General features: G+C 43.6%; 1 protein-coding gene across 1 annotated transcript in view; it reads left to right on the top strand.

Moving 5' to 3' along the window:
- LOC146859934 (gamma-secretase subunit Aph-1b-like) overlaps nucleotides 1-19160 on the top strand; it is a 125769-nt gene that overhangs the window by 73916 nt on the left and 32693 nt on the right. The window contains exon 4 of the mRNA XM_085643676.1: nucleotides 14155-14277. Coding sequence (XP_085499802.1) covers nucleotides 14155-14277 — 123 coding nt within the window. The remainder of the gene's footprint in view (nucleotides 1-14154; nucleotides 14278-19160) is intronic.

Genomic DNA, 19160 nt, shown 5'->3' on the forward strand with positions numbered 1-19160 from the left:
TAAAATATCCACTTGCTGGCCAGACTGTGATTGGATCTGGTACTCAAGAGCAACCGAGAGTGGAAGTTGACTATCCCCAATTAGGCTGATCAGGTGATGTAAGTTTAAATCAGTCCGATAGGTCTAGGCTATGTGTACCAGAATTTGCTGAAGCCTCCCACAGTGCTCTACACACCTACAAACTAAGAAAAGTGCATCAATTCCTACCAGCACCCTTCAGGTGTTCACCAAGGTGATAGTGGTGGTTGCAGCTCATCAGCGGAGATCAGGGGTGCCAGTCTTTCCCTATCTCGATGACTGGCTGTTTAAGTGGGCTCACAAAAGGCTGTTGTCTCCCACCTCCAGACTACTGCAGACCTCCAGCACTCGCTGGCGTTCACTATCAATGTGCCAAAGTCACACTGGCTCCCTCTCAGATGCTACCTTTCATCAGAGTTGTTTCAGGCCTATCCTTCCCAACAGTGAGTTTAGGATATTCAGGCTATGGTACTGATGTTTCGGCCTCTATCCTGGATGTTGGTGAGAGAGACTCCGAGGCTGCTGGGCCTCCTGATCCTGCTGGTGATACATGCCTGTTACCTCTTTTACTATTCCTATCCCCAAAAACAAGCCTTTCTAAACCGTTCCCTCTGACTCTTCCCCCTCCACCTCCCTTTTACTCAACCCAAGCCTCCTCCTACTGTTATGAGCTCCAAAACATCTCTCGGCTATCCTTTTCATCCAAATAACAGACTCACATGTCCACTACTCAAATTAATTTCATATTTCTTTATACTAATTCACCACTAATCCTTTATGGACTCTGGCGTAGCGTGCTATTTGCAGAACAAGCGCTTCAACACCTCGTTAGGGGTAGCAAGTGCTTTATAAATGCAAACCTTCGATCCCTCCACTATCCTTCTCTATCCAAATAACTGACCAACCTATCCACCACTCAAATTACTTTTGTTTTTCACTATACTATTTTTCACTATACTAATTCACCACTAATCCTTCATGGGTTCCAGAGGAGTGTGCAACTCGCCAAAAAAGCATTTTGACACCTTGTCAGGGGTAGTAAACGCTACATAAATGCAATTACAATACAATACATCTTGTGGGCTGCATTGCGGGTATAATGATAAAATGTCCTCTGACTGTAAATTTGTCTACAAAAACTACATGGAGGCAACATCTTAACGAAAGGCAGACACTGGTCCTTCTTAGTTTGGAGAGTCGACTGTGGTACAGAGATTTTCATTTTACTTTGTTCACGTTACAGTCTGAAACAATTGTTGTAGCATTCTGTAGTGGGGGGATTTAACATCTTGTGACCCACACTTTAGAACTATTTTGAAGTGATTTTTAGGTTAAGCCTACCAGAAAGCACAAGCTTTCTGGTTGCAAAAGACCTTTTGTGGCTTACCAAGGTCGTACTGGGGCTTGTTGCATACCCATTGCTTACCATTAGTTGGCTTTATTGTCACTCTAATTTGCCTGCTTATTAGATTGCTTTTCGCGTCTCAGCTGGTCAGCCTTGTTTGTCCCTCCCATGGAGCATAGACTCTTTATCTTCTCTCTGATTGGCTCGCTTCGATGGCTCACTTTTAGGGAACTACTTTTTCTTTAAGCACTCCATGAGAGTGCATGTTTGAGTGCATGTGTTTTCCAGTTTTCTTCCTCATGTGCTCTTATCTCTCCCCTGTTGTTTTCCTCTCTCTCGTCACTGTGTTTCTCTCCGCCATGCTCCTGTGGCTCTGTCTTGCCTGTGCACATCTATTTTTTCTTCTGTGTTCTCGCTTTGTGTTGGTTTCCCCCACATTGTTTCTCCGCCATGTTTTTTCTGTACAGCTGTGTTGCTTCCCCAACTAGCTTCTTTGACTCACATTAAAAGATTTAAAAGAAAAAAGGCGTTCTTGGCATGTCAGAGTAAATTCTCCTGACATTGCTCCATAAAGTTCGACACCCGGTCATTTCTCGCTGTCCATGAGAGTCAAGGTCCGGTTCTCATTTAGGGACAGGCTAGAAGTCTGTTGTTACATCATTGGTCTTGCAAAAGTGGTCACTGCAGGCCAGGAACAATAAGCTTGCTTGTAATTGCCTGAACGGGAACCAGGGAAGCAAAAGACAGACAGTATCCTCAGTATGCCGTAAAGTAACCATGCCAGCACCTTCGGGTGGATGCATTTTGCGTCCATTGATAACAGAGCCCTGTTTATATAATCCTCAGAGCACAGTTCATTCCCTAGTGTTCAGCTCTTATTAATCTAGATTTGTAGGACTTCAGTCTAGCAGCTGACATATGAACAGATAATCACGTATAACTGTGCCCGTCAGTTAATTTTGCATTTGAAGAAAAAGGATGTGATTTTAGAACTTCATGCAGTGGGCCTTGTGCAATCTGATCACACAGACCCAGACAAAAATCTGTTTGGGCTTAGTGGATATAGTAAAGGGCTGATGTGGCGAGACCCAGAGCCAGCCCTTCTCTCCTTCGCTAACCGAGCACACGCTGGAGCCTGTAACTCTATCAACCTGATAGACTGGAATTAACTAAGCGTGTCAGGTGTACAATTGTGACAATTGAAGCACTCCCACCCGATGTGAAGGGACACTCAGCGTTCCTTATTGAATGAGGCTCAACTACCAGGAGTGGCCAGCCACCCTGCATACCCGAGTAACTGAAGGCGTATGAATTTGTTGGTGTGTAGAGTATGACCATAGTCTTTGATTTGGCATTAATTATTAATCCTGGCTATAGTATGGTCAAAACTCCGCAGCCACCTAAGACGCATGATTGGATGAAGCATTGGATGACACAGGTACAGTGGTCAGCTGGTGGAGAAGGTAGTGCCCAGTAAGGAACGTTCAAGGGATGGAAAAATGATAAAGCTATCCTCTATTTAAATAGAAAGCAAATAGAATTGAAAGGATCGCTTGTAAGTGAAAGCAGCCAGTAAACTGCAACATTTACTCTTCCAACCAAACAGGTGTGCCCTCCTTTATTGGGATGTGGGTGGGCTTCCGCCTCTGGGTACCACCGCTATGGTATTTCAGCCCACAAGTATCTAACTCAGTTTATCACGTTTTCACAGATTCTCTTTCTTCTAGATTGAGCACTGCATACAAACTAAATCTATCCTGCCACTGTCAGTCGCAATGAAACCTGCAGTGGATTTTTTTGGGTGGTGGTCTTTCTCTATTTCATTTATTTTTCCCGACAGTGTTTTTCTGAAAATAGATGTCTCTCTCACATAAGAGGAAAGCTGGACTTCCAAAATATAAATCATCCAGTAGAGATAATGTCACTCTTCTAAAAATGCATTTTCACAAACTGCAAAACCATATAATCAACAGCGTACGCTTGTCTATATAGATCTGTGATCCGTTCAGTCCTGAAAAGCTTTGTGAATTTCTGTTGCATTGCATTTCATAATATCACAGCGCTGTCAGCCAATGGGTCTCTTCTCTGTCAGTGACATTCAGCTGCTCCACTATATCTTGCCTGATAGAAGGCAAACCTTTACCAGCCTACAAATCTCAGCAGAGTAATCTTCAACAGGAGTTAAAATGTGCACCCCGTCTCGCAGGGAGTCTCTGCAGTGCTTAGACCAAAGTAAAGAGACCCTACTCTAGGTTTGCCCTTCGATCGCAGATTCGTTTTGCAATGTTAAACTCTTTTGCACTGAACAATGCTACTTCCATTGGCTGAGCTGGGTGCTGCTTAGACCGATTCTACGCACACAGTGCTGCTGTTTCCCTCTGATGCACTGGGCATCGATTACTTTCACTATTGATTAGGCACTAGGCGCCTTTTATCTCTTGATTGCACAGTTTATTGTTTATGATCTTGTGTCACAACCTCTGTTTCTCCTTAGGATGCTTATGATTTTAGGCACAGAGGGCATCTTCTTCCTTTGAATGCACTGGCAGCAGCCGGCTGAAACTGAACTCGGACATAACGGAGGTCCTCATCCTTGGACCCAACCCCTCGGCCTGGGACGACTCCTGGTGGCCGACCACTCTCTGGACAGCACCGACACCCACCGACCACGCACGCAATCTGGGTTTCATCCTCGACTCCTCCCTCTCCATGCCCAAACAGGTCAACGCCGTCTCCTCCTCCTGCTTCAACACCCTCTGCACGCTTCGCAGGATCTACAAGTGGATCCCTACCGAAACAAGAAGAACGGTGACACAGGCCCTCGTCAGCAGCAGGCTGGACTACGGCAACACACTCTACGCCGGAATCCCAGCCAAACACCTACGACGACTACAGCGCATCCAAAATGCCTCCGCCCGACTGATCGTCAACGTCCCCCCCGCCGCAGCCACATCACCCCCCACCTGACAAACCTACACTGGCTCCCAGTCGACAAGAGGATCTCCTTCAAACTCCTCACCCACGCACACAAAGTACTCCACAACACCGGACCCGCCTACCTGAACAGCAGACTCCGCTTCCACACCCCCACCTGCCAGCTCCTCTCCGCCAGCCTCGCACTCGCCGCCGTCCCCCGCATCCAACGAACAACCTCCGGCGGCAGATCCTTCTCCTACCTCGCCACCATGACCTGGAACACCCTGCCTACCCAGCTACGGCAGACTGAAGACTTACTCGCCTTCAGAAGACTCCTCAAGACCTGGCTCTTCGAGAAGTAGCGCATCCTCTTGTTGCTATGGATAGTTTATCTTCTTATTACTTTGTCTTCCTTTGAATGCATAGTGCAGTCTTACTGATCTTGTGCATTTAATGTAGCTCTATTCTTTGGAATTCAATTCAATTAAATATTTATTAAAGATTTGGAACTCCAATGAGGCCTACATAAAAAGATACATACAAATTATTACCTAAAATATAATAAAACATGGAGAAGTGCATTAGTGTCAAAAGCTACATATACAGATTTTTCAACACACAGCAGCTTCGGCAAATAGAGTTTGGAATTAGCAGCAAGATGATTGAAGTAACAAAACCTATCCCAAATTGTGCAAAAAGCATTTAAGTAGCAGCCAATTCATGTGCAAAATACAATTTAAAAAATCCAGCTTCAGTAGAAAGTTAACTTGAAATTAGCAGCAAGAGAATAGGGATAACAAAGCATATCCTAACATGTGCTACAAAAGCAGTTGAGTTGCATCAGATTCATGTGCAAAATACATCCGAAATCCACCTTCAATAGAGAATTAGCAACAAAAAAATGGGCGAAAAGCAAGACATATCCCAGTTGTGCAAAGAGCAGTTAAGTAGTAGCCAAAACATGTGCAAAATACTATCTGGAAAAGGGATAATATTAAGACTCCATAATAGGGCAAAAGACACAAGGGAAGCAGCCCCCAATTAAAAGAATATATATAAGAGATTAAAATATATCAATAAACTCCTTAAAGTTGAATAATTTTACACAGACTACTTTATTATTTTTTGGGCAAAAAAGAAAATCACGGGCTGAAGCTACATCTTAAACACCATTTTGTAAAAACATCGGCCTAAGCCAGCGACGACGACTCAAAACCAATGCTGGACATACAAACAAGACATGATCCAGGTTCTGAATACTCGGCTCACAAAAATTACAAATTTTTCCATTTTCCGGGACCGGTTTACTGTTAAATCGTTTAAAGGTAAGAGATTCATGCGACATAGGGTGAGCCAACGTCGAATTCCATGTTCTACCCTTCCAGGATAAATATTTCTGGGAAATTCTCGGAGAGCTCGTTCTAGCTATCATCTTTAATCTCTCTTTAGCATTACAGATTTTAATATCTCTATTAAAGCTGATCTTACCACTTAAAGTTTTTAAAGAGGATTTAAATTCTAATCGCGGGAGAGAAATCATTGATTCTTCTTTTACACAAGAGTTTTAGTGCCAAAGAAAAATCACGATATAAGACTCACTATTTTGTAACTGGTATCCCCAACATAAAACCCTGGATACACCTTGAATATAGGAGCTTATCAGGCCGAATTACAATCTAATAACAGCCAATGGAACTAACGTATTAAAATTGCACAATTTACGTAAAATCTGGCCTTCGATCCTATCTAAAAACCTCCAGTCTTTTACAGGGATTGATTCAATGGCATACAGCAGGGTTGGAGGTATTTTTGCTTTAAAAAGCGTCAGCAGATGTAAAAAATGCCTTCTGCCCATTGCACTATGAAAAATGCGCAGACCATTAGCGTGGGATATAGCTTTACAGGTGCTGTGTTTGATATGAAGTTTATTTTTCGTATTCGCTATTAATTTCCCTAGGTAGAGGTATGAATCTACCACCTCCAGTTTTTCAAGACCGATTTGCCACTTAAAATTACTTGATTTTCTACTTCTATTGCATTTCATGATTAAAAGTTTGCTTTTCAATACATTTATCTTCAAGAAATGAGCCATCGTGTAATTCTGTAATGATATCAGCTTTTTATTCAGTCCAATAGGGGTTAGGTCCATCACTACTATATCGTCTGCATAAAGGAGACATGCGAAAGGACGGCTGCCTATCTTTGGTGCATCTCCCTCTAACTGGGAAAAACAATCGGGTAAATCTGCTATATATAAGGAGAATAGTAGTGGTGCTACTAGGCAACCTTGTTTCAGGCCATCTGCTATGGGAATTTCGGATGATAGGCCTTGGTTTCCTCCCATTAGTACCTGGCACCATGTTAGAGAATGTAATGCAATAATTAATGATAGCAGGGGAGCAGGCAGACCCATATTATCTAATTTTCTCCATAGTAATGGTCAGTCTACCTTATCAAAGGCCGTTGAAAAATCTATGAAGGCCGTATAAACGTTTGACCTATGAGAGATCGTGTATTTCTCCTCAATTAGTTTCAACATGGAGATGTTATAAAGGGTGGAATGATTTTTCCTAAAACCTGCTTGTTCTATTGGGAGGACCTTCTTCTCCATCACCCATTCCGCGAGGTGATCGTAAGTGAGAGTAAGATGCATCAGGGGGTAAATATACATTTATGATCAACGGGGAATTTGGATGCTCCTGGGCATCCTTGAGATCTAGCTTAATCGCCTGAATTAAGTTAGAGGCATGAAAAAATTATTTATATGACGAACTAAGATTTGTACTTGGCATAATAGCAATACCTTCTTTAGCATGTTCTCTATTCACAGGGAGCGCAGGATGGCCCAGCACTATATAATCTTCAGTGGACCAATCCTTTGTGATTCATGTCTCTTGTAGACAAATTATATCTGCACTCTGATCTTTCAAAAATAAGAGTTTATTTTTGTTGGTGCTTAGGCCGGCTGCGTTCAAAGATATCACAGTAATATCCTTGCTAGGAAGAAATCCCACATTTTAAGCCTAGGGATCTATTTTTATTAAGAGTGCCTGCTACCCAACTCCATTTCTTATCTTCCTCATCTGTGGAAAATTCTTAGTGAGTCTTTTTTTCTGTGAGTATTGAGACCCTCCTGCCTTCTTTACCAAGGGAGACCTGCAGTATACTCTCTCTCTCCGAGTGGGGTATGCCCCTTGTGTTGATTTCTGAATAAGTGTTAGACTGCTGATTTTGGGCCACTTTTTTTAAGGCTAACTCCTCTTCAGGTATAAAAACGTCAAAACCACAACAACGTAATTTATCACTGTGTAACATTATCAAATGGGAGATCGCTTTAGATGCAAACGTTACTCTTGCTCCCCTAGGATTATTATATTCTTGGACTTGATCCAGAGCAAGGTCGTTGCTTCGGATCATTTCAAAGCCAGGGATTTCAGCAAAACAACCTAACAGGAAAGACCTATTCATAAATGGTTCATGGTAAAAAATAAACGAAAAATCCAAGGTGTAAGGGGAAAAAGGTGGATGATTAATTTGACAGGTTACCTCAGGAATATTTTCAATAGGCTTATAAATATTGTTATTGCCTAAAGAGGAAACAAATAGTGAGGCATTGGGGATCACGTTACTCTGAACAGTAGGGGGAACGCTTATATCGAATACAAATGCCCTTTGGGAGGATTGAATTGGAACACTTGGGTTCCACAAAGGAAAACAAGGTCCCGATAAGTTGGATTCTGCTTGACCATCCTCCTTCTTCAGAACGTTTAAGTCGGGTTTTTTATTTATCCTTCGACTTTTTTTCCTTTTTTCCTTCTTCTTCTTACCAACACTGTTACTTTTATTCTTGGTATCTTTTTCTTTGGAAGGTGGGCAGCCAGCTTTTAGTCCCTCCGCACAGACTGCTCAGACGATTTTGCACCTGTTTTTAGAAAAATGGGAACAACTTTTCGAATTGTACATACATTTGTCTTCTTTGCTTGTGGGCAAGGCGAGGATACCACCCCTGGAGCTAGAGTCACAGGATCGAAAAGCTGTTAAAGAGCGGAATATTGTAATTTATCAAGAATATCTTTGTTTTCTTTCAATTTGAATTTGTTTTTCCTACAAGCAAAAGGCTTGCCAGCCTGAACGCCAAAGTCCCGCCCTTTATCTTGAGGAAGAGAGCCTATTTGAGTAGAGTGGGGCTGGTTGGTGTTATCCTCCAAAAATAAAGGGGGAGAGGACCCCTTCCCTAGATTAGACTTATGGGAAGGAAGTAGGCCTGCTTTACCAGGCGATAATCTTTGCTCAGAGGCTATAAACTTAGTCAGGGCCAAAAGAGAATCCAGAATAAAGTCGGAGTTATTTACTAGTTTGTCCATTAAGGCTGAAATAGAAGACAGCACTCTTTCCAAGCAAAGTAAAGATTCTGACGGCAACATTTTTGACTCTGGATTGTACATTGAAGGGTGAAAGTTCGGGGAAAATCAGGTGTAGTGGAGCCCCGTGAATCTAATATGCTTGTTCCGTTAGGTGTAATACTGAACCGCTGCATTTTAACGGGACGATCCTGACAATCCTGAGAGAGAATACGAGGATTGAAGGAAAGTGAGGTAGCAGGAATACGATTCCTGGATGACTCTAGATTTGGTGCGTAGAGCATCTTAGAAGACTGATTTAGGTTAGAGTTGAGGTCAGGGAGCGTAAAATCTTCTATTATGGGTTCTCCAATTATTGGAGCTAGATGAGATACCCCTTCAGGTTGGGAGACACCATCAGCAAGATAGTGGATGGTTAGGTTTGCCAGCAAAGAGTCAGCCTCTCTAGATTCCAAGAGATGGGATCCCTAGGCCAAGTTCCTCCAGTTTTGAGAGCTAGATTAGTAGATACTACTGGCGATTATTTTCCAGGAACTACTTTGGCCTCTCCATGGGTTTCTCTAGTAGACTCCAACATCCCTGCTGAATTTAAGCGTGTTTCTTTTTTTGTAAAAAAGGAAGGGATGGTATTGAAACTTTTCAAAATGTTTATTTTTATTGAGTTGTTTCTTACAGGATTAGCTTTAGTTTTTTTGCACACTCTTGTATATAGCAATCTAAAAGAGCGCAATTTCTTTGCGGTCCTATCTTTGTCCTAATGCAGAGGAACCCTTAGCTGGTCGGCCGACACAACCAAAAGGTATGGCTCCTATTCGCCAATGCTCCGATGCGCCGCTCATGCAACACCGAGCACGGACTCACAGGCTCGGACCGCTACAGAAAAATTATTGATGGTAATCATAAACAATCGTAGGCTATGGGCTGTACAACAGCAAAGTTAAAACTACTGGGGATCCATATCAATGACAGTATATAAATACAGCTGGGCAAATGTACTATAACGATGTTTTTTGTTAAAATAGTGAAGTACTGAAGCAGGAACGAGGACTTAGTTGAGCGGGGCTCCCAGGTTCCCAAGGCTGTGTTGCAGGCACTTGCTGTGACCACTAAAGGGCAGCTGCACTTGTCACCAAGAAGTCACTGTCAGCACCCTCTATCTCCAGCCTCTATCTTCAGTAAACCTCTAGCAGACCTCCAAGCTGGACTTTCTCACTCCAGGCAAGACGGCTGATTGAAATTGTGGGATTGGCGAGGGGATTGGCAAGATTAGGCGGGGTCAATTGGCAGGATCTTTGGCGGCGTGCAGAGCCAAGCCAAATCACAGAGAGAGGGGAGGGCAGCAAGCTCCGCAGGTCTTCCTCGCTTGTCCCTCTGTCACTCTCGACCCGGAAACAGTTTCTTTGGAATTCATTGTATTCGATCTTGGGCACCAAACGCTGCTCTGTCTTTTTGATAAACTGGACAGCATTTATTTAGACCAGGGGTCTCCGAAGTCGGTCCTGGAGAGCTGGATCCATGCCAGATTTTTTAGCATTTCCCTTTTTAGATAAATATAGTTATCTTAAAAATCTGGCATGGATTCGGCCCTCCAGGACCAACTTTGGAGAACCCTGATTTAGACCATGAGCAATAAAGACTCTGTTGTATGGATTGGGCATTCTTAGTTCTCATCATGTGCTCCAAGTGCGGCTTCTTCACTTGAATGCGCTTGCTAACTGCAACATTAAAAATCTCCAGTTGTATTTGACTGTATTTTCTGGCAATTAGGTATATCATAGAACTCATTCTCTCGCAAGCAGGGTTGTGTGAAAATCCGTGACAGCTGCCAGGAACAAGTGGCAGCCATCAGGCAGAGAAAAATTAGCGCGGGCAGTGTCACAAGAGTTACAGCCCCATCACCAACAGAGTATCACTTCCGTTGTAACACAGAGTCCCAAAGAGTCAACAACCTGAAAAAGGCACACTTGAGCTTCTTCTGCTCTTGGTGTCGCAATCCAGTGCTTCTTGGTCCAACAAGGCTGAATCACAAATTTACATAACTCAATCTCTATGCAGACCTTGGACTGGTGGCGCAAGAGTAGAGCAACCGTGTGCCACAGGATGGATTTATGACATATCTCAGAAGTGCTGATGCAGCAAGTAGAAGAATAAAAAAGGAGGATTTGTGCCTTAAAAAATAAATAAATAAATAAATGTCTTGGGAGACCCACATATTCCTCCTTTTTTCGAGGCATTGTGCACCTGTGCCCTCGTTTCCAGTCTATTTCTTAGGTATACTAGGCATTTTGTGTTCTGCATTTAGGTCTTGCCTACAGCGGTCTGTTGTCGAAAACCTGTTGTCGACAGGACGAGTACTTACAGTGGGCTTTTGCTCAGCACATTGCTTATCGTTGGATGGCTTTCTTGTAACTCATTTGCTTTCTTCTTATTCAGTGGCTTCCCTTACTGCTTTTGTGTTTGTCCTTTCTTGGAGCTTTGCCTCTTTATCATATTTTTTTTATTGAATGACCTGTATTATTTTACTGGTCACATTCAGACACCACATTCTTTTCGTTTGCTTTTAGCACTCACTGGTGTGCAGACGTAGGACTAAGAAAAGTTTAAAGATCTGAGCTAGTGTGGTTGAAGTGGTATTGTTAGAGAACACAAAAGGTTTGAGGAATTACACAGGTGGTTAAGTATTGTTGGAATAAGTATCCTAGTAGACTGGGAGGCGGGAATTAGCTCATTCCTACGATAAGAGACCATGGACAGAGGTTGGAATTTGGGTGGTGGGCAGTTATACAAAGGTAGTTTAGTGTGTGCTTTTGAGAGCTTGATGGACGATATAGATATCATGGCAGGGCAGTTCATGGCTTGTGTTGCTTTGGTGAGAGCTGTGAGGCAATGTGAGTATATGTATGATGCATATGGTATTTCTATATTGTGAACCTAGCTTTAAGACACGAGAGCTCTGGACAGGGTCAAAGGCGAGCATAAAGTCAACGAGTAATGGGAAAGGAAGCTGGTTTGTGAGCGTTTTCTACACTGTGATATAGCTTTCCTTAAAGAGGTGCTTTTTTAGCTGTTTTCTAAATTGGAGCAGCGTTGGGGCAGTCCTGGTGGATACAGGAATGTTGTTCCAGGTCCTGGATGCATAGATGAAAAGGGCCTGCTGCCTTGTATTTACTTTTTTGCACTTCTTAGACTGCAGACTGATGGCGTTCTAGCTATGGGTGTGTCAAGAACAACTAATGATGGTGAAAGGGTCTGCAAGATAAGCGGGGGTACTGGTTGTGATGGCTTTGTAAATGATGCAGCTGTTTCTGAAGATGGTTCAGGCTGACAAGGGGAGTCAATGGTGTTTCATCGGGATGGGAGTGATGTGATCATATTTCTTCATGCCCTGGATGAGATGTGGGTGGCATGTAGGATAGCCTTAAAGGCTGCCTGGGTGGAGTTTAGAAGGCCATGGAGAAGGGCGTTACCACCATTCAAATGCAGTACAAGTGCTTGAACAGCAGTTCTGAAGTTGTTTTCTCAAAGAAATTGTTTCTTTTTCTGTGGAAGAGTTAGTACCAAGCTGCCTATGGTTTTTTGGGCAATGTGTTCTGTGAGGGTGAGGCTGCTGTCCAGGGTGAATTCTATTGACAAATTACAGGAATTCTGTCTTAGTTGGTTTGGGCTTCAGGTAGGTGCTGGACATCTAGGTCTGGATGATATTCAGGCATTGTTGGCGGCGTTTGATGTCTGAAGCAGAGGAGGCTTTGAGGCAGAGTTGTATATAATTTGCATATTGGTGAGTCGTGACGCTATAGTCTGAGAGAAGAGAACCAGGTGGCCCCATGAAGAAGTGGAAGATCAGAGGGGACAATATGGAACTCTGTAGGATTCCTCGGGTGAAGAGGGTTTTGTGGGACCTGGAGGTGCCCATGTGAACCAACTGGTGTCTGTTGGAAAGGTATAAGGAGAACCAGTGAAGAATGTTGCTGGTGAATCCCATTCGAGACTCCAGTGTTCATATGAGGGTGGTATGGTCAATTGTGTCAAAGGCAGCTGAGAAGTTCGGCAATATCAGGAGGCGGGGTCATCTTCATCTATGGTCAGGAAGGCATTGTCTACAATGTGTAAGGTAGGAGTCATCGTGCTGCAGTGTAATCTGAGGTGAGACTGTCATGCAGAAGATCATTATCATTGGTGTGATTCATTTATTATTTCAGATATCCTAGATATTGGGAAGACTGAATTACTGACAGGTGAAGACCCTGCTTTGAGTTTGAGTGATGTTTTGTGCTCGATATTTACAGATCAAGTGTTATTACCTGGAGCTGGGGATGGTGAGGGCTGTTAACTCGCCTGCAGTTTTGGGCCCAAACCAAATGCAAGGGTCAGGAACAGGCGATGAGAAGTCATTATTACTAATCCGCTAAGAACAATAAGGCTATAATCAAATTGGTGAGACCAGACGAGTAGGTTCTACTACGAGCCCGCTTCCTACTTAGGTATAACCGTTCCAGTGGTCGGGTCGTCTTCCCTCATCTATGAGGCCTTCCATCCAACCTCTAGGAGGTGGAACGCCATATCAAGAACACTAGACTAAGGATTTTGTCTTTAAGAAGGGGAGTTTCCATCCCTTGACTGACGACTAGCGGTCAGATCATATCGGTCCTGAAGAAGTGTCGATTTACCCTAGAGCACCAGACACGAAACATGTTGACCTAATCAACAAAAGGCTACTCGAATACCCTCACTTATTACACGTAGCCTCACTGTTTTTAATTAGTCCCTACCTTGAGTATTAATAAAGTGGATTAACAAGGTTAAGGGCCATTTTAAATCACTTTCTGCACCCTCGAGAAGACAATGTTTCTCCTATAGCCCCACACACCTCACTCACCAAACGGCGTTCTCAGATCAAAAAGATCTCCGATAAAGATGCCACCAGGCCCGTCGGACATTGCAGCACCGGTCCGACGAGGAGCGCCCAATGATGAAGCATGACACCCTAACAGGTGTGTGAGGGCATTACGATCTGAACTTGCAGATCCCCCCCAGATACCATCCTCAATTGTGTAGATAGTCATTGTAACTCCCTACTCGGGCCCAGAGAGAGGAACTGTTCCCTTCTGATATTAACTATAATCAAATTGGGACCACTATGTGGCACACACTCCTTTTTTTTTTTAACCACACAACTTTGGGATATGGTAGCAGAAAAGGGACATGACAGGGCAATCGTACTTGGATGGGGAGGGAAGCCCATGCAAAAGCAGCATTTGATTAGAGCTATCGCTGTATTGTCATCACCAGGCCACCAACGTTCCTGCTCTGCTGTCAGGAAATCTTTCTAAAGCACGTGAGTGTATGAAAGACACCAACACTTGAGAATTGTAGTGTTATGTATTGCAGTACCATAATCACCTTGGCTTTGCTTGTAGTGTGCCCTCTTAATGTACTGTGTACCAGTTAGTTTATATGTGTTGCATTTGCTAATTTTGCTTCACTTAAGGATTTGCTTCCTATTTGTCTTTTCAGTATCTGGACTGGGTTTTGGGATTATGAGTGGCATCTTTTCCCTGGTAAATATCCTAGTGGATTCTTTGGGCCCAGGAACGGTAGGGATTCATGGAGACTCCCCTCTTTACTTCATATCATCAGGTATGTTTTGCCCTCAATTGTCTCTAATTGAAGCAGCACAAATAATATTTTGGTGGAATTATGTGCATTGTTTACATTTGTAGTGCTTTATAACACAGTGTGCTGTTATAGGTCTATATGGTAATCAGAATCGTATAATATGTGTTAATGTATTTGATGGTTTCTACAAGACCGTGACTTTCACAAGAAAAGGCTTACTTTTTCATAAAAGAAATTGCTATGAACAGAATCTGCAAACTTTGAATTGAAACAAAAATAACTGATTGATCCGATAGCCAGAACAGTGTGTAGTAAACAAGTTAAACTCTTCTCTTGCAACCTAACAGAATCCTGTGCGTGATGACCTAATGCTCTAAAGGAGCTCCGATTTTCTGTCACCAGTTAATTCATATAACATCTGGAAAGACTGTGCAGCCCCTCCTCCTGCATTATGAATTAACTTGTACAACCTATGCCATAATGACTTTGTTAGGTACCTATTTGTTCTTCCAACTGGTGATGGTCTTAATAAGAAGTTGGCACAGTTCCTATGTTTTCTTCTGGGACTTATTGCTCATGAAGTTTGTTTGTGTTATAATTTGAAGTTAAAAAAAAAAAAATTATAGTGCATATTAAACCTAAAAGGATAGTGGAGTGCCTTACAATAGAAAGAACCAGGATTTGGTTTTCCCAGGGGCGCTCCCGTCCTTTGTGAGTTCTCTACCATCTGCCCCTTCCTTAGCTGCAGCGTGGAGAGCTACCATACACATCATAGACACCATCTTACTGACACAGATGAAGATAACCCACACTTCCGGATATTGCTGGAGAACTCCGTTGTCTGTCACACCCTGAAGTCTTGAATGGGATTCGCTGGCAATGTCATTCAATGGTTCTCCTTTCTCGCCCTTAAGGAACTCGTTGCCATGAAAACAAAGAAAGCCTGGTACCAGCTCTCTGTAAAGTGAAAATGTTCCTTTCAGAAAGGAAACTGTTAAGTTCTTGTACTTTTGCATCTGGATGGGGAATACCACGACCTCAGAGACTCCACATTGGTTTCCCCTCTCTCATATTAAGGACATCCTACAAATACCACAACATGTCTCGTCAGGGGCCTGAAAAAACATGATTACATCAATCCGATCGTGATGGAAGTCCACGGACTTCCTTTGTTGGCCGGCACCAGCTTCAGAACCAGCTGCATCATTTACAAAGCCGTCACACCTTACATCCCTGCCTACTTAGCTGACAAGCTTAACATCTCTTGTGGTTTTCTGCACATCCGCAGCCATAAAACATCAGGATGGAGACAAAAAAAAAGTGTCAAAAAAGAAAACAAGGCAAGAGTCCTTTTCCATCTCTGCACCCAGGATCTGCAAACACCACTCCTGTATCCATCCACACCTCCACACCCCTGCTCCGTTTCAGGAAGGAGATGAAAATCCCCTCATCATGACTTCACTCTTAGACCCCAGCTTCCGGTCCATCGCTTGTTGACTATATCCTTGTCTTTGACCCTGTACAGAGCTCCCTGCCTTTGGATAGTTTCGTGCTAAACAAATACATGCTTAAATACAGAGATGCACACACGTACATCTGAGATGGTTTGCAGTCTGCAGACCCTGGTGTGCATGATATTGCTGTACAAATAGTTCATTGTGTCAAGACTGACAGAGGCTGTATGCAGATAAATTCAGATGTAGGCGCAGAGGAAAGCAAGTGAAGCTCAACATGCAATATCGTCATCGAAAGACATTGCAGAATCTAAACTTGGTGACTGTTTATATAAAATTTGTATTATCTTTTTGTAATGTAAAAAGATTATCCAGTAGAGTCAGCTCTTTATGGGGTTAGGTCTCCAAAGAGTAGCAGCCATTCCAAATAAAGAGTGGGTTTAGTTTTTAAAATGTAGGTACCGGAAGCCAACGCATAGGTATAGGCTAGCTTCTAGCCCCCCCTTATACGTAATTTGTTAAAATTACAATTATCTTTTACATAACTCAGAAAGTAATGCAATTACTTGCATCTGTGTTGACTCTACTAGCTGTCTGTCGTCAGCTTCATTATATTCTGGGCAGGTTTTGTTTGACTTTTGAGTGTAATAACTAATTTTTTCTTTCAAAGCAGATCTACAGCTTTCTACAGTTTGTTTACACTGTGATGTTTTCTTGAAGCCAAGCCTACCCTTTCACTGTTATGGTGCCAGATTGAGGGTTGGGCAGTAATAGAATATTCTCCAATTTCTGAGGAACTTCTAAATCTGGAGTGCCGTCCTCAAGCAGAATTTCTTCCCGATGTGATTCTCCTCGCTATTCAGTATGTCCTCCAGAAATCTGATGATCTTGTTTACCACCTACTCCAAGCCAGGCCAGATTGGAGTACGACATTTTTTGGCTCATGTGGAATAAAACAATTTTCTTCATCCTGTGTAAACTAACCTAAGCTCATGGCTACTGTAATAATGCAATTGCGTGACCATAAAGTTTTCCCAATAATCATGGATGTGCTGCATTAGCCACATAATCCAGCATCTGTTGCCAAAGTTGCAGATTTTACAAGAAAGCAGCTCAAGCAGACCAAAAGTTACTAAACCAGGAAAGCCGCGCATAGTTTAGTGCAGTGGTAGGTCCTTTGCAAAGGTTAAATAATTACCTTTCAGTTGCTTTGCCCAGACAGTATTAATAGATGTTAAACTGATAAAATAATTCTTCAGCTTGCGCTGCATTATGTTGCATAATAAGCCTTTTCTTGCTGCACAATTCGGTCAACCTTGTCGCATAATTTGATCTTCCACTGACGCATACTCTAGTGGCCTTGTCTATGCTATGCCAATATTAGGAGATTTTTTTTTAAACAACAAAATTTATTTGGTTATTGTGCAATATGTAGGGGTCACAGCCCCACCAAGGCAAGAAAGGCGTACAATTATCTTGTGCCAACAACCATATTTCTGACTTATAACAACACCTACCAAACATGTAGGTGACATATACGAAAAACTCAGACAGGTTCCGGTCTCCATATTCGTGCATGCGGTGTATTCGTTATAGTGTGCAACATTAAACATGTCCATATACATAATTAAAAACTTACAGTGGGGATATAACAGCACATAAAAAAGAACTGAGCCATTCTCAGGAGTCCGACTCGGGCAAGGGGGGAAGGTCGATACCACGATAGTCTGCCCACCGAGTCCAGATTTTGCAATGTTTAGCGGGGCACCCTCGGGCCTCAAAAACAGCAATCTCTGCCCCCATAAATTTATCTAGCTCAGTTTTCCATTTGCCAAAGGTCGGGGCGATGTTGCCTTCCACATTTGCGCTATGTCCCTCTTGGCCACCGTGAGAGCCAAAAACAAAAGGTGTTGCTTATACCTGTCCCCCCCCGATATCCTCAGTTGATTGTAACAAGAAAAGGCGAGGGTCAAGTGGGAGATCCCATGACAGCACTTGGTGGAGGCATGATCTGATTCGGCGCCAAAACGGCTGTAATGCCAAGCAGCTCCAGACCGTGTGTAGGAATGTCCCTTCATCCCTATCGCACCTCAGACACATGGGAGACTGAATAACGCCCATCCGCCACAGGCGTACCCTAGTGTAATATGCGCGATGTATATATTTGAATTGGATAAGCCCAAAACGCATGGAAACCGCCGCAACCCTGGGGCTGGCGATGGGTTCGGCCCAATCATCATCGGTGATTTCGGGTATATCTGCCTGCCATGCAAGCAGTGTCTTATCCAGTGTGGTGGGTGTATGGGTTGTCAGGGTCTGGTAGACCTGTTTGATCTTGTGAGGTCCCAGGTTTCCTGTAAGTAACCGCCCCTCTAGGGGCTGAAACTAAGGGAGGGATTCTAATGTACGGATCTGGGGTAGAAGTGCGTGTCTGAGTTGAAGAAACTTATAAAATTGTGATTTGTGTAAATCGAAATCATCCTGTAGTTGTTGAAATGATTTCATTGTGGTACCACGCATTACATCACCGAGAGTCGAGATCCCGACGCGGTCCCACCCTCTAAACCCCTTCAGCGTCGTCACGGATCGGAGGTATGCACCCTGCCATAACCGAGTCATTTGAGTAAGTGTCCCCTGCCAGCTCATCTATCGGGTCTTAGCCCGCCAGAGTTGTATCACCACCCTGCCAGTCCGTGGCAGATGATCGAGACGAACGGAACTGTACAATAGGTGGAGGAGTGGGACCTGCTCCATTGCAGCATGTTCAGCCGAATATACTGGATCCGCTGGGGAGCTATACCACTATTCGTTTATTACCATAATATGGGACACAACATTATAGGCATAAATATCTGCTGCGGCGATCCCTCCGCAATATGTGGATTGTGTACATGTACGGAGCGCCACTCTGATCGCCCCACCGTTCTACATAAACTTATTTTGTATGGCTGCGACTTGTGGGAACCATGAGCGTGGAAGTGGATATGGGTAGTTCTGGAGGTGATACAGGATACGGGGCAACAACACCATTTTAAAATGGCGGAGCGCCTGTACAGGGAGAGAGGGAGAGAAGACCACACAGCGGTTTCACTGCTGAGGCCAGCCAATAGCGGTGTAATATTGCGTGCCAAGGAGACTTTCGGACACGGGGAGATATGTATGCCGAGATATTTGAAGCCATAGGTCGCAGGGAAAGTTGCGATGCCCAGGTCCCTGATGCTCGCATACCGGGAATAATATAGATTTGGCGGTGTTAGCATGGAGGCCCGAGGTTCCCCCAAAAACCCCCGAGGATTTCCAATATACTGGGTCCCGAGTACCAAGGATCTTTCATGAAAGAGGACATCGTCCGCGTATAAAGCTATATGGTCTGAGCGCGACCGGGACCAGTCGAAACCCTGAAGGACCGGATCGCTCCTAACCCACGCCGCCAGGGGCTCAATCGCAAGA

The sequence above is a fragment of the Triturus cristatus genome, chromosome 3_1, assembly GCF_964204655.1.
Source record: "Triturus cristatus chromosome 3_1, aTriCri1.1, whole genome shotgun sequence".
Classification (NCBI taxonomy): Eukaryota; Metazoa; Chordata; class Amphibia; order Caudata; family Salamandridae; genus Triturus; species Triturus cristatus.